Source organism: Dendropsophus ebraccatus, chromosome 14 (genome assembly GCF_027789765.1).
Source record: "Dendropsophus ebraccatus isolate aDenEbr1 chromosome 14, aDenEbr1.pat, whole genome shotgun sequence".
In the NCBI taxonomy this organism is placed as follows: domain Eukaryota; kingdom Metazoa; phylum Chordata; class Amphibia; order Anura; family Hylidae; genus Dendropsophus; species Dendropsophus ebraccatus.
This window is the reverse complement of record NC_091467.1, coordinates 74,595,791-74,611,881: the sequence shown is the minus strand read 5'-3', so window position 1 is coordinate 74,611,881 and position 16,091 is coordinate 74,595,791. Positions and strand designations below refer to the sequence as shown.

The 16,091-nt window shown below is 49.7% G+C and overlaps 1 protein-coding gene across 1 annotated transcript in view; it reads left to right on the top strand.

Moving 5' to 3' along the window:
• Positions 1-7,526: 7,526 nt before the first annotated feature.
• DHX35 (DEAH-box helicase 35) overlaps positions 7,527-16,091 on the top strand; it is a 30,999-nt gene continuing 22,434 nt past the window's right edge. Inside the window, exons 1-10 of the mRNA XM_069952024.1 lie at positions 7,527-7,617; positions 9,577-9,704; positions 9,785-9,877; positions 11,219-11,296; positions 12,125-12,229; positions 13,490-13,551; positions 14,125-14,194; positions 14,595-14,654; positions 14,759-14,871; positions 14,984-15,080. Of these exons, the coding sequence (XP_069808125.1) occupies positions 7,578-7,617; positions 9,577-9,704; positions 9,785-9,877; positions 11,219-11,296; positions 12,125-12,229; positions 13,490-13,551; positions 14,125-14,194; positions 14,595-14,654; positions 14,759-14,871; positions 14,984-15,080 (846 nt within the window). The 5' untranslated portion in view covers positions 7,527-7,577. The remainder of the gene's footprint in view (positions 7,618-9,576; positions 9,705-9,784; positions 9,878-11,218; positions 11,297-12,124; positions 12,230-13,489; positions 13,552-14,124; positions 14,195-14,594; positions 14,655-14,758; positions 14,872-14,983; positions 15,081-16,091) is intronic.

The following is a 16,091-nucleotide window of genomic DNA, read 5'->3' as shown; positions in this document are numbered from 1 at the left end:
CTCTTATACTGGGGGCACATTAGGGGGCTGCTCTCTTATACTGGGGGCACATTAGGGGGATTTCCCTCTTATACTGGGGGCACATTAGGGGGATGTCCCTCTTATACTGGGGGCACATTAGGGGGCTGCCCCTGTTATACTGTGGGCACATTAGGGGGATGTCCCTCTTATACTGGGGGCACATTAGGGGGATGCTCTCTTATACTGGGGGCACATTAGGGGGATGCCCCTCTTATACTGGGGGCACATTAGGGGGATGCCCCTCTTACACTGTGGGCACATTAGGGGGCTGCCCCTCTTATACTGTGGGCACATTAGTGGGATGTCCCTCTTATACTGTGGGCACATTAGGGGGCTGCCCCTCTTATACTGGGGACACATTAGGGGGCTGCTCTCTTATACTGTGGGCACATTAGGGGGATGCCCCTCTTATACTGGGGGCACACTAGGGGGCTGTCCCTCTTATACTGGGAGAACATAAGGGGGATGTCCCTCTTATACTGGGGGCACATTAGGCGGCTGCTCTCTTATACTAGGGGCACATTAGGGGATGCCCCTCTTATACTGTGGGCACATTATGGGGATTCCCCTCTTATACTGGGGGCACATTAGGGGGATGCCCCTCTTATACTGTGGGCACATTAGGGGGATGCCCCTTATACTGGAAGCACATTAGGGGGCTGCCCCTCTTATACTGGGGGCACATTAGGGGGCTGCCCCTCTTATACTGGGGGCACATTAGGGGGCTGCCCCTCTTATACTGGGGGCACATTAGGGGGCTGCCCCTCTTATACTGGGGGCACATTAGGGGGCTGCCTCTTATACTGGGGGCACATTAGGGGGCTGCTCTCTTATACTGGGGGCACATTAGGGGGCTGCTCCTCTTATACTGGGGGCACATTAGGGGGATTTCCCTCTTATACTGGGGGCACATCAGGGGGCTGCTCTCTTATACTGGGGGCACATTAGGGGGCTGCTCCTCTTATACTGGGGGCACATTAGGGGGCTGCTCTCTTATACTGGGGGCACATTAGGGGGATTTCCCTCTTATACTGGGGGCACATTAGGGGGATGCTCTCTTATACTGGGGGCACATTAGGGGGCTGCTCTCTTATACTGGGGGCACATTAGTGGGATTTCCCTCTTATACTGGGGGCACATTAGGGGGCTGTCCCTCTTATACTGGGGGCACATTAGTGGGATTTCCCTTATACTGGGGGCACATTAGGGGGCTGCTCTCTTATACTGGGGGCACATTAGGGGGCTGCTCTCTTATACTGGGGGGCACATTAGGGGGCTGCTCTCTTATACTGGGGGCACATTAGGGGGATTTCTCTCTTATACTGGGGGGCACATTAGGGGGATTTCTCTCTTATACTGGGGGCACATTAGGGGGTTACTCTATTATACTGGGGGCACATTAGGGGGCTGCTCTCTTATACTGGGGGCACATTAGGGGGTTACTCTCTTATACTGGGGGCACATTAGGGGGCTGCTCTCTTATACTGGGGGCACATTAGGGGGATTTCTCTCTTATACTGGGGGCACATTAGGGGGATTTCTCTCTTATACTGGGGGCACATTAGGGGGTTACTCTCTTATACTGGGGGCACATTAGGGGGCTGCTCTCTTATACTGGGGGCACATTAGGGGGATGTCCCTCTTATACTGGGGGCACATTAGGGGGATGCTCTCTTATACTGGGGGCACATTAGGGGGATGCTCTCTTATACTGGGGGCACATTAGGGGGATTTCTCTCTTATACTGGGGGCACATTAGGGGGATGCTCCTCTTATACTGTGGGCACATTGGGGGATGCCCCTTATACTGGGGGCACATTAGGGGGATTTCCCTCTTATACTGGGGGCACATTAGGGGAATGTCCCTCTTATACTGGGGGCACATTAGGGGGATTTCCCTCTTATACTGGGGGCACATTAGGGGGATTTCCCTCATATACTGGGGGCACATTAGGTGGATGTCCCTCTTATACTGGGGGCACATTAGGGGGCTGCTCTCTTATACTGGGGGCACATTAGGGGGCTGCTCTCTTATAATGGGGCACATTAGGGGGCTGCTCTCTTATACTGGGGGCACATTAGGGGGATGTCCCTCTTATACTGAGGGCACATTAGGGGGATGTCCCTCTTATACTGGGGGCACATTAGGGGGATGCTCTCTTATACTGGGGGCACATTAGGGGGATGCCCCTCTTATACTGGGGGCACATTAGGGGGATGCCCCTCTTACACTGTGGGCACATTAGGGGGCTGCCCCTCTTATACTGTGGGCACATTAGTGGGATGTCCCTCTTATACTGTGGGCACATTAGGGGGCTGCTCCTCTTATACTGGGGGCACATTAGGGGGCTGCTCTCTTATACTGGGGGCACATTAGGGGGATGCCCCTCTTATACTGGGGGCACATTAGGGGGCTGTCCCTCTTATACTGGGGGCACACTAGGGGGCTGTTCCTCTTATACTGGGAGAACATAAGGGGGATGTCCCTCTTATACTGGGGGCACATTAGGCGGCTGCTCTCTTATACTGGGGGCACATTAGGGGGATTTCCCTCTTATACTGTGGGCACATTATGGGGATTCCCCTCTTATACTGGGGGCACATTAGGGGGATGCCCCTCTTATACTGTGGGCACATTAGGGGGATGCCCCTTATACTGGAAGCACATTAGGGGGCTGCCCCTCTTATACTGGGGGCACATTAGGGGTCTGCCCCTCTTATACTGGGGGCACATTAGGGGGCTGCCCCTCTTATACTGGGGGCACATTAGGGGGCTGCCCCTCTTATACTGGGGGCACATTAGGGGGCTGCCTCTTATACTGGGGGCACATTAGGGGGCTGCTCTCTTATACTGGGGGCACATTAGGGGGCTGCTCCTCTTATACTGGGGGCACATTAGTGGGATTCCCCTCTTATACTGGGGGCACATTAGGGGGATTTCCCTCTTATACTGGGGGCACATCAGGGGGCTGCTCTCTTATACTGGGGGCACATTAGGGGGCTGCTCCTCTTATACTGGGGGCACATTAGGGGGCTGCTCCTCTTATACTGGGGGCACATTAGGGGATTTCCCTCTTATACTGGGGGCACATTAGGGGGATGCTCTCTTATACTGGGGGCACATTAGGGGGCTGCTCTCTTATACTGGGGGCACATTAGTGGGATTTCCCTCTTATACTGGGGGTAAATTAGGGAGCTGTCCCTCTTATACTGGGGGCACATTAGTGGGATTTCCCTTATACTGGGGGCACATTAGGGGGCTGCTCTCTTATACTGGGGGCACATTAGGGGGCTGCTCTCTTATACTGGGGGCACATTAGGGGGCTGCTCTCTTATACTGGGGGCACATTAGGGGGATTTCCCTCTTATACTGGGGGCACATTAGGGGGATTTCTCTCTTATACTGGGGGCACATTAGGGGGTTACTCTCTTATACTGGGGGCACATTAGGGGGCTGCTCTCTTATACTGGGGGCACATTAGGGGGTTACTCTCTTATACTGGGGGCACATTAGGGGGATGCTCTCTTATACTGGGGGCACATTAGGGGGATTTCTCTCTTATACTGGGGGCACATTAGGGGGATTTCTCTCTTATACTGGGGGCACATTAGGGGGTTACTCTCTTATACTGGGGGCACATTAGGGGGCTGCTCTCTTATACTGGGGGCACATTAGGGGGATGCTCCTCTTATACTGTGGGCACATTGGGGGGCTGCTCTCTTATACTGGGGGCACATTAGGGGGATTTCCCTCTTATACTGGGGGCACATTAGGGGGATGTCCCTCTTATACTGGGGGCACATTAGGGGGATTTCCCTCTTATACTGGGGGCACATTAGGGGGATTTCCCTCATATACTGGGGGCACATTAGGTGGATGTCCCTCTTATACTGGGGGTACATTAGGGGGCTGCTCTCTTATACTGGGGGCACATTAGGGGGCTGCTCCTCTTATACTGGGGGCACATTAGGGGGATTTCCCTCTTATACTCGGGCACATTAGGGGGCTGCTCTCTTATACTGGGGGCACATTAGGGGGATGTCCCTCTTATACTGGGGGCACATTAGGGGGCTGCCCCTGTTATACTGTGGGCACATTAGGGGGATGTCCCTCTTATACTGGGGGCACATTAGGGGGATGCTCTCTTATACTGGGGGCACATTAGGGGGATGCCCCTCTTATACTGGGGGCACATTAGGGGGATGTCCCTCTTATACTGTGGGCACATTAGGGGGCTGCCCCTCTTATACTGTGGGCACATTAGTGGGATGTCCCTCTTATACTGTGGGCACATTAGGGGGCTGCCCCTCTTATACTGGGGGCACATTAGGGGGCTGCTCTCTTATACTGTGGGCACATTAGGGGGATGCCCCTCTTATACTGGGGGCACATTAGGGGGCTGCTCTCTTATACTGTGGGCACATTAGGGGGATGTCCCTCTTATACTGGGGGCACACTAGGGGGCTGTCCCTCTTATACTGGGAGAACATAAGGGGGATGTCCCTCTTATACTGGGGGCACATTAGGCGGCTGCTCTCTTATACTGGGGGCACATTAGGGGATGCCCCTCTTATACTGTGGGCACATTATGGGGATTCCCCTCTTATACTGGGGGCACATTAGGGGGATGCCCCTCTTATACTGTGGGCACATTAGGGGGATGCCCCTTATACTGGAAGCACATTAGGGGGCTGCCCCTCTTATACTGGGGGCACATTAGGGGTCTGCCCCTCTTATACTGGGGGCACATTAGGGGGCTGCCCCTCTTATACTGGGGGCACATTAGGGGGCTGCCCCTCTTATACTGGGGGCACATTAGGGGGCTGCCTCTTATACTGGGGGCACATTAGGGGGATTTCCCTCTTATACTGGGGGCACATCAGGGGGCTGCTCTCTTATACTGGGGGCACATTAGGGGGCTGCTCCTCTTATACTGGGGGCACATTAGGGGGATGCTCCTCTTATACTGTGGGCACATTGGGGGATGCCCCTTATACTGGGGGCACATTAGGGGGATTTCCCTCTTATACTGGGGGCACATTAGGGGGATGCTCTCTTATACTGGGGGCACATTAGGGGGCTTCTCTCTTATACTGGGGGCACATTAGTGGGATTTCCCTTATACTGGGGGCACATTAGTGGGATTACCCTCTTATACTGGGGGTAAATTAGGGAGCTGTCCCTCTTATACTGGGGGCACATTAGTGGGATTTCCCTTATACTGGGGGCACATTAGGGGGCTGCTCTCTTATACTGGGGGCACATTAGGGGGCTGCTCTCTTATACTGGGGGCACATTAGGGGGCTGCTCTCTTATACTGGGGGCACATTAGGGGGATTTCTCTCTTATACTGGGGGCACATTAGGGGGTTACTCTCTTATACTGGGGGCACATTAGGGGGCTGCTCTCTTATACTGGGGGCACATTAGGGGGTTACTCTCTTATACTGGGGGGCACATTAGGGGGCTGCTCTCTTATACTGGGGGCACATTAGGGGGTTACTCTCTTATACTGGGGGCACATTAGGGGGCTGCTCTCTTATACTGGGGGCACATTAGGGGGATTTCTCTCTTATACTGGGGGCACATTAGGGGGATTTCTCTCTTATACTGGGGGCACATTAGGGGGTTACTCTCTTATACTGGGGGCACATTAGGGGGCTGCTCTCTTATACTGGGGGCACATTAGGGGGTTACTCTCTTATACTGGGGGCACATTAGGGGGCTGCTCCTCTTATACGGGGGGCACATTAGTGGGATTTCCCTCTTATACTGGGGGCACATTAGTGGGATTTCCCTCTTATACTGTGGGCACATTAGGGGGCTGCTCTCTTATACTGGGGGCACATTAGGGGGCTGCCCCTCTTATACTGGGGGCACATTAGGGGGCTGCTCTCTTATAATGGGGGCACATTAGTGGGATTTCCCTCTTATACTGGGGGCACATTAGGGGATTTCCCTCTTATACTGGGGGCACATTAGGGGGCTGCTCCTCTTATACTGGGGGCACATTAGGGGGCTGCTCTCTTATACTGGGGCACATTAGGGGGCTGCTCCTCTTATACTGGGGGCACATTAGGGGGATTTCCCTCTTATACTGGGGGCATATTAGTGGGATTTCCCTCTTATACTGGGGACACATTAGGGGGATGTCCCTCTTATACTGGGGGCACATTAGGGGGATGTCCCTCTTATACTGGGGGCACATTAGGGGGATGTCCCTCTTATACTGGGGGCACATTAGGGGGCTGCTCTCTTATACTGGGGGCACATTAGGGGGATGTCCCTCTTATACTGGGGGCACATTAGGGGGCTGCTCTCTTATACTGGGGGCACATTAGTGGGATTTCCCTCTTATACTGGGGGCATATTAGGGGGATTTCCCTCTTATATTGGGGGCACATTAGGGGGCTGCTCTCTTATACTGGGGGCACATTAGGGGGCTGCTCTCTTATACTGGGGGCACATTAGTGGGATTTCCCTCTTATACTGGGGGCACATTAGGGGGATGTCCCTCTTATACTGGGGGCACATTAGGGGGTTACTCTATTATACTGGGGGCACATTAGGGGGATGTCCCTCTTATACTGGGGGCACATTAGGGGGTTGCTCTCTTATACTGGGGGCACATTAGGGGGATTTCCCTCTTATACTGGGGGCACATTAGGGGGCTGCTCTCTTATACTGGGGGCACATTAGGGGGATTTCCCTCTTATACTGGGGGCACATTAGGGGGATTCCCCTCTTATACTGGGGGCACATTAGGGGGATGCTCTCTTATACTGGGGGCACATTAGGGGGCTGCTCTCTTATACTGGGGGCACATTAGGGGGCTGCTCTCTTATACTGGGGGCACATTAGGGGGTTACTCTATTATACTGGGGGCACATTAGGTGGATGTCCCTCTTATACTGGGGGCACATTAGGGGGTTGCTCTCTTATACTGGGGGCACATTAGGGGGATTTCCCTCTTATACTGGGGGCACATTAGGGGGCTGCTCTCTTATACTGGGGGCACATTAGGGGGATTTCCCTCTTATACTGGGGGCACATTAGGGGGATTCCCCTCTTATACTGGGGGCACATTAGGGGGCTGCTCTCTTATACTGGGGGCACATTAGGGGGATGCTCTCTTATACTGGGGGCACATTAGGGGGCTGCTCTCTTATACTGGGGGCACATTAGGGGGCTGCTCTCTTATACTGGGGGCACATTAGGGGGATGCCCCTCTCCTCACTCTCGGGGTATGGAGGGGATTCCTCGCCCCCCCGCCCAGGGGCCCGGCCCCTCCCATCAGCCTGGGCTCCCCCTCCTCCTCCGTCGCTCCCTGTCATTCTCCCGGTCACTGCCGTACTTCCCTCCTCCCCGGCCGGCTCCCCCACACACACCCGGGGGTCCCCATGTCTCGCACACTCTCCGGCTTGTTACTAGGTTACTGCATTTGCGATATGACCAAAAAGCCGGAAGGAAACCATGGCGACCATCAATCAAGCCTGTCCGGCTCCTCTGCGCATGCTCACAGTCTGAGACGTGCTCTAGGCGATCCCAAAACAAAAATGGCGGCGCCCGTGGGACCGGTGCGCTTCTGGAAGCCGGGTAAGAGGAGTGGTGGTGTAACGGGGCGTACAGGGCAGGATTCCGGTGCCCGCCATAGTGTTATAGATAACGGAGAGGGAGACGGTGGCTCGGCAGGCTCAGCACGGCACAGGGGCTGAATACAACATCTGTTACACAGGGCCCTATATAGCGGCAGTGCAGAGGAGCCGTTACCTATAGCAACCAGTCAGCAGCCAATCAGTGCACACTTTACTAAACCATCTGTTACTGGGGCCTTATATAGCTGCTACCTATAGTAACCTTTCAAAGCTCATTTACAGCAGGGATGGGGAACCACGGGCCCTCCAGCTCTCCAGGCATGATGGGTATTGTAGTTCTGCCACAGCTGGAGGGCCGAGGTTCCCCACCCCTTGCTTGCAGGTATTACATTGTTGTATTGATAATTGTCCTATGCTGCTCCTTGTATTTATAGCACCACTAGATGTTTTAAAGCGAAGCTATGCCTTTTATTGCTGCTCTGAAGTGTCATAGAGGCGTGGCCAGGGGACTGAGGTGTCATAGAGGCGTGGCCAGGGGACTGAGGTGTCATAGAGACGTGGCTCCTGCAGGACATACAGCAGCTGATAAGTACTGGAAGATTGGATATTTTTATACAGAAGTAATTTTTAAATCTCAGGCACTTTCTGGGATCAGTTGATTTGAAAGAAAACATTTTTCGGTGAACTACCCCTTTAAAGGTACTGTACCACCAGGCCCAGGCTGAAGCACTGGAGGCGGCCGACCCACCCTCAGTGGGAAGAAACCCCAGCCCCTCCATGACGTGACTCCATTAGAATCAATGGAACCCTATCATAGAGGGGCGGGGGGTTTCTTCGGACTAAGGGTGGGTCGGCTGCCTCCAGTGCTTCAGCCTGGGCCTGGTGGTACAGTCACTTTAAGGTGACACTGTCACCCCCCTTTGTGCATTCTGATCTCTACACCTGTGTAAAGGGTAAATTTAGCGTTTTTTATACCTTATTTTATATCATACGTCATGGTGCTTGTTCAAGTAAAAAGTCATCTTTAACAACTGCAGATTGTATTAAGTGGGTGTGGCCTCGCGGCATTAGCGCCACTTAGCCCTTTCGGCCAGCCTGTTCCAATGGCCGGCGAAGGGGAGGGGCCAACTATTGCATTGTGGGCGGGGCTAAGTGGCGCTAATGCCACGAGGGCCCCGCCAACTTAACACAATCTGCAGTTGATAAAAGATTACTTTTTACTTGAACAAGCACCATGACGTATGATATGAAATAAGGTATGAAAAACGCAAAATTTACCCTTTACACAGGTGTAGAGATGTCAGAATGCAAAAAGAAGGTGAAGGTGACAACTCTATGACACTTGAGAGCAGTAGTTAATTTTAAAGGGGTACTCGGCTGCTTCCAGCCTGTCCAGCCAGTCCGCAATAGAGGCAGGACAGTGTGTAACGTCACAACACCGGGTCCTGGAATCGGAGCAGGTGAGATACCACACTGGCTCCCACAAAACCACCGGTAAGTGTGATTTTTTTTTTTTAAGCAAACCATCCCTGGGAATATAGCAAAAAAGGCTTCCGCCCTGAGTTCCCCTTTAGTGTGATTGCAGCTTCGGAAAACTAGAATAAAGGTATGGAAAGTCTCATAGCTAAGAAGCCATGTAAGCAATTTGGGTCCCTTCACCCACTTTAAAGCTTTTACACACCTGAGGAGCGCAGTGAATGTTAAAGGAGTTGTCCAGATTTAGAAAAACATGGCTGCTTTCCTCCATAAACAGCGCCTCTCCTGTTCTCAGGTTGGGTACGGTATTGCAGCTAATTGAAGTGAATGAAGCTGAGTTGTAATACTACACACAACCTGAGGACAGGGGTGGTGCTGAGTGTAGCTGGGCTTTTTCTAATACTGGAGAACCCCCTTTAAAGTTCCCCTTTAAGCCGTGTCTTATACTGGATGCCTGTACTCATTGGCGCCTTCTGTGTTGCAGGAACTGAAGGCCCTGGAGCCAGCCTGGCAGAGGAGAGACAGAGCAACGCCGACGTGCCATCTGTCATCTATAACCCACACGCCTCTCTCTCCATAGAGCAGCAGAGGCAGAAGCTGCCAGTATTTAAGGTAAATCGGGGTCATGGGACGTTTGTCATCTTGTAGATCTATAACGTCTTATACACATCTGATTGTCTGCACATCCACAGCTCAGAAATCACATCCTCTACCTGGTGGAAAATTACCAAACCGTAGTGATTATCGGAGAAACCGGATGTGGGAAAAGCACACAGATACCGCAGGTAATGACTCCTTATGGGATCATTAAAGGGTTTAGAAAAAAAATAGAAAAATGCTAGAATCAGCGCGCACTTCTCCTGACCTCAGTTTGGAGCTAATTGTAATACTACTTATAACCTGAGGGCAGGAGTGGCACTGTTTTTGCAAGAAAGTAGCTATGCCTTTTCTCATCTTGGATAACCCTTTTAAATCACCCCAATCGTTTCTGTAGGCAGCTTTTCAGAGCGATTGATAAGTTTACGAGCGAGGGAAGAGGAAATGTGCCTGATAAATGGAGAAAGAGCTTTTATTTCTGCAATAATGTATCTTATAAGGTTTCTACCATTCACATGTATAGTTTGTTGCAATAACAGCAACCATTTAAAGGGAATCTGTCACTAGGTTTATTCCGCCTTAAACAAGGGCAGCGTAAGCTATTCACAGAAATGCTGAACAGATCGGTGTATTACTCACATTCTGTTGAGCCGTTCTCCTAATATACAGGAGAATAGGATTCTTGCCACGCCCCCTCCCCCCGCCCTCCAGCTGCTGATTGACAGTTGCTGCCTATACACAGCATAGATAGATAACTGCCAATCAGCAGCTGGTGGGCGGAGTTTTCTGCTCATGAATATCCGGGACTACTGAGCTCATGCACATAATGGAGAGGACTACTTATTGTTCATGTTATTCAGGAGGAGATCTCTGGATCAGCTGCACAGAACAATGTAAGTGATCCATCATTCTGCTCAGCTTCTCCGTCACCCTGAGATAGGACAGCAGAAACCTGCTCGTAGTCACGTAAAGTCAGGAAATAAAAAGGTCCTTTACTGCATGCTAAGGGGGATTCATTGACAAATATTATTTTAGTCTGTTAGATGACACATCTTCTTTATAATGAATGTTACTGTCCTATATTATCCAGTGTGAAGGGTAATATAATTCTGGGGCTGCTGTAAAGAAGGGGGGATGAAAAAGCATACTCACCTTTCCCTTGCTCCCTTACCGTGCAGTTCTCATTGTGGCTATTTAAAAAAAAAAGTTAAATTCCAGAATACCACTGGAAGGCTGTATCTGCATCAGCCGTCTCAGAAGTGAGGGGGAGACAGAGAGAAAAGCTCACACACAGATTTTTGTGTCTTTAGCAGAAAGCAGTACCTGAGAACTGGGGGAAGAAGACTGAATAGATAATAAGTATGCAAGGAATTGTTAATCTCACTATGGGCAGCAACATATCAAATGTTATGTCTGAGTGGTGTACCCCTTTAAGTTTAGCCCAATTCTGATGTGTTTGCAAATATAAATGTGCACTAATATGTCTAAAATAAGTGAATGCTCTTCTTCTTCTCCTGGATTGTACACAGTACCTAACAGAAGCGGGATGGACGGCAGAGGGGAGAGTAGTTGGCGTGACGCAACCTCGCAGGGTTGCAGCAGTTTCGGTAAGTTCCAGGACACTGTACATAGTGCAGGAGACAGTCACTCAGGTGAATACACAGCAGTGTCATCCAGGATATGGAAGGAGACAGTCATAAAGGGCGACACCTGACCGGAGTGATATCCAGGGTAGCAGCTTCCTCATCCAGGCTGGCACTGAGAATGTGGCAGCCATGACTCCTCTATGAGTACAGGGGACATCTGGTGACTAATAATCCATTCTTCTGTGAGGTTTTCCTTTTATTTGTTGGCATTGTTCACATACAGAATTCCTGTTGCAATTAAATCTATAATCCTTTTATTGTGGGGATAGTAATGCTACAGGAGCGAGGTGTCTCTACAATCTGTACAGCACAGCGCTGACAGCATCGCCATCTCTCCCTGCAGAAGCCATCACAGACCTTCCTTCACGGCACACACCAAAGTCATCATGAGTTTCATTACAGTTCTTACTGCCAAGGAGGGCACCACCAGTTATTAGGTTAAAAGTGCAGTGGTTTATTCACATTCTGCAGGAAGTGGTGTATTCTCTCCAGTCTTCCAGTACTTATCAGCTGCTGTATGTCCTGCAGGAAGTGGTGTATTGTGTAACACAGTGCTCTCTGCTGCCTCCTCTGTCCACAATATAAAAGACACAAGAAATCTGAAGAAGATACTTAGTATATAGAGTTGCTGACAGTGTTTCTTGGCCCCGTTTCTGTCTGGAGCTCCCAGGGATACCAGCTCTGCAGTTTCTATATCTCCTGGCACTGGTTGCGTTGTGCTAGGATAGAATAGGATTAAGAAGTCTTTACACAAATTTTAAGTGATATGCACTTGTGATTTCTGTCTAGGTGGCAGGAAGGGTGGCAGAAGAGCGCGGGGCCTTACTGGGCCATGAAGTCGGATACTGTATAAGATTTGATGATTGTACTGACCCCCAGGCCACACGTATCAAGGTAAGATCCGAATTGCTGTCACAGAGGACCCCCTATTCCAAGCAGTGATTATAGCCGGGGATGGGACTCCCTGAATCTATCTCTGGATCTCTGGGTCCACTGCTGGTAAAGTTACAAGGAGTCACACTGCACCTCGTCCTGACCTCCAGACCAAGACTCATGACACTGTCTGCTAAAGGGGTAGAAATCCATACGGCTTTATTGGATTCTGCTCAGTGGACAACCCCTTTAATTCACACAAGGTACAGACAACGGCCGTTGTAGTCAGTGTCAAACATCGGCTGTTGTTGCACTGAAATCAACTATTTCTACAGCCACTGTTGAATACACCGTGTGAATAACGGCCGGTGTTTTGCATTGATTTCACAGCAAGCTGTTTCACTATGAAGAGAACGTCCGTTCTTTTCATAAAATGTATGTTGTGTGACCATAGCCTTAAAAGGTATCTGTCATTTTAAAGACTTTTGGCTTGTTGTGGTACATCAGATGTTTTGATGAAAAAAAGTTCCAGGTGCTAATGCCCCCCTCCCCCTTTTCATAATGGATATCCTTTAAATGGTCACTGTCGTGTCAGATGATAAGTTCCTCACTGTTAAAGGAGAAGGTGACAATTTTCCAGCAGGCAGGGGGGAACATAATAAACAAGCTGTACTTACCTCTTCCCATGCCTCCACAGCACTTTTTAAGGTATTATTACATGAATCGATAATCGGCCCTATCCGGGCGATTATCGTTTTGTGTAATAAACACAACTATCAGCCGATGACAACGATCATCGGCTCATCGTTCTTATAGGTTTGGACCTATAATTGTCGGGCACCGACCGCGCATTGCTACGTGTATTAGCGGTGTGCGGCCGGCAACTGATGATTTGCAAAGTGCATACATTACCTATCCAGGCTGCAGGGCTCCTCTTGCGCTCTGCTTCTCCCCGGGTCCCACTCGCTGCAGCTTCAGAGTGGCCTGTCTTAAGTGACAGGCCGCTCAGCCAATCACTGACCGCTGCGGCCAGTAATTGGCTGAGCAGCCTGTCAGCTGAGACGGGCCGCTCTGAAGCTGGAGCGCGCCGGACCCGGGGAGAAGCAGAGCGCAAGAGGAGCCCTGGACCATGGATAGGTAATGTATATAGTTTAGTCATGGACGGCAAGGACATCAGTAACAATGTGCATGCAGCCCTTGTTTAACGATTCTCACCACCACCTGTATGTTACTCCATCAGCCTTTTGTGTAGCTGTGATTGCTTTCTGGTTTCCCCAATAGTTTCTGACTGACGGCATGCTTGTCCGGGAGATGATGTCCGATCCCTTACTCACTAGATACAGGTAGGTTCTGCTCATCATGTAAAGACATCTACTCTATAATATCACATTACATGTACCTGACTATGTCTCAGATGCACTTAAAGGGGCACTCCAGTAAAAAAAAAATAAATTCAAATCAACTTTTGTCAGATACAGATTTGTAATTTACTTTTATTTAAAAATCTCCAGTACTTACCAGCTGCTGTATGTCCTACAGGAAGTGGTGTATTCTCTCCAGTCTGACACAGTGCTCTCTGCTGCCACCTCTGTCCATGTCAGGAACTGTCCAGAGCAGGAGAGGTTTTCTTTGGGGATTTGCTGCTGCTCTGGAGAGTTCCTGACATGGACAGAGGTGGCAGCAGAGAGCACTGTGTCAGACTGGAAAGAGAACATACAGCAGCTGATAAGTACTTGGAAGGCTAGAGATTTTTTTTTATTGAAATAGTTTTTTTTCCTGGAGTACCCCTTTAAAACCTAGGTTATCTCTGACAAGTGTTAAGTTGAAGATGCGACGTGTCTGACTCTGTTCCTCCCAGTTATACTTGAGGCTTTCTTGTCTCAGCAGGAGCAGCATAACCCTGTCTTCTCTTGCAGTGTACTGATGTTGGATGAGGCTCATGAACGGACACTGTACACTGACATCGCTATCGGCCTTCTTAAAAAGGTACGTTATATGCTTTCCCCCTCCTCATGTTGTATCTGTGTTCATCTATTAGTAATCCACTATAAGACGTGGTAAATGTTAATGTTTTTTTAGCTCTGTGGTTATTACAGCGAGTTCCTACTGGAGCATTAGATAAGCCGTCAGCAGGCAGATATAGCTGGAGCCCTGAAAAGAAACAATTACTATTACTCCGATTACATGGAGTGATCATCTGCTGATTCGCTCCCTGTAATAAAGACAACGGACAATGGAGGAGCCGCTCATTGGTTGATCGTGTCTTTCGGCATGCACTGCTCACTTTTTCACTTTTAGCTGTAGGGGAAGGTTTACAGCAGCACATATGGCTATGGACACATACCCCTTTAATTTTATATTTTACCGTTCATTTCTGTCTTTGCAGATTCAGAAGAAAAGAGGAGACCTGAGACTGATCGTAGCCTCAGCCACGCTGGACGCCGAGGTAAGTGTTAGTCCCCACCGGACTTTAAAGTGTAACTATCATTTTTAAAAACTTTTGACATATTTTTTTATCCCTTTGTAAAACCTCTGACATCATTCGTGCAGAAATTCAAGGCGTTCTTCAACCAGAATGACAGCAATGACCCCAGCAGAGACACCTGCGCTATCCTGACAGTGGAGGGGAGGACATTCCCAGTCGATGTCTTCTATACGCAGAGGTGAGAATCAATATCTGTGATTACTGATGGAGATTGTGTGTCCTGTCTTTAACCATTTCCTGTGTTGCTTGTGGGATCTGCTATGTGTTTGGGGTATACTTTCCTCTTCCAGCCCCGTTCCAGATTACTTGAAGTCCACTGTACAGACAGCAATGAAGATCCACCAGAGTGACATGGAGGGGGACATTCTCGCTTTCCTTACAGGCCAGGTACTAAGAAATGTGCAACCTTTAAAAAAAAAAAAAAAAAAATTATATATATATTAACATTGTTACATTACTAAAGGTGTATAAACCCTAAAACCCCTATAAAGGCCTAATGGATGTGAGTTCCACTTTTGGTAGCTGCATCTATTTCTACAATGGGCCCTCCCAACTCTATCTGACCTTGCTGTAGAAGCCAGATGTGGCTGGGATTATGAAAACAGAAGAGCGGCCTCTTCTGACCTGTTTCCTTACCTCCCTTAGATGGGATTTGGAGTTACAGAAACATAACAAGCTTTACTCCCATTAAAGGGGTATTCCACTCTAACATAACCTTTGATATGTTGCTACCTTTGGTGAGACTAACAATTCCTTCCATACTTGTAATTATCTACTCTTCTTCCCCCAGTTCTCAGCTGTTGCTTTCTGCTGAAGACACAAATATCTGTGTGTGAGCCTCTCTCTCTCTGTCTCCCCCCTCCTCCCCCTCCCTTCTGAGACCAGTGATGTATATAAGTCCCTGACAGGCTGTATCTGCAACATTGTAGCTTCTTTGTAATGCTGGGAGGGTTATTTTGAGATCAAGTTGCTTATGAACTCACTGTGATTAACCCTCCCGGCATTACAAAGTTGCAGATAAAGCCTGCCAGGGACTTGTGTACATTAGCTGTATCAGAAGGGAGGGGGGAGGAGGAGGAGACAGAGAGGCTCACACACAGATTTTTGTGTCTTCAGTAGAACGTAGCAGCCAATAATTGGGGGGAAGGAGACTGAATAGATAATAACCAGTATGAGCTCTTCCTGAGTTAAAATTTTTTGCAATATCCAGTCTAAATCCAAGATGGCGCTGGCCAGGAACTACATTTTCCATCATGCAGTGCTTCTCCCTAATTGGTCACGGTAGCGCTGAGGATGATTATGTAGTAGTAGAGCCGTTGGGCTCTGATGATGATGTAATGAAGTTGTGCAAAAGGAAGTTGCAGACAAATTGCACAGATATAGTGGTTGGGTGCCTTA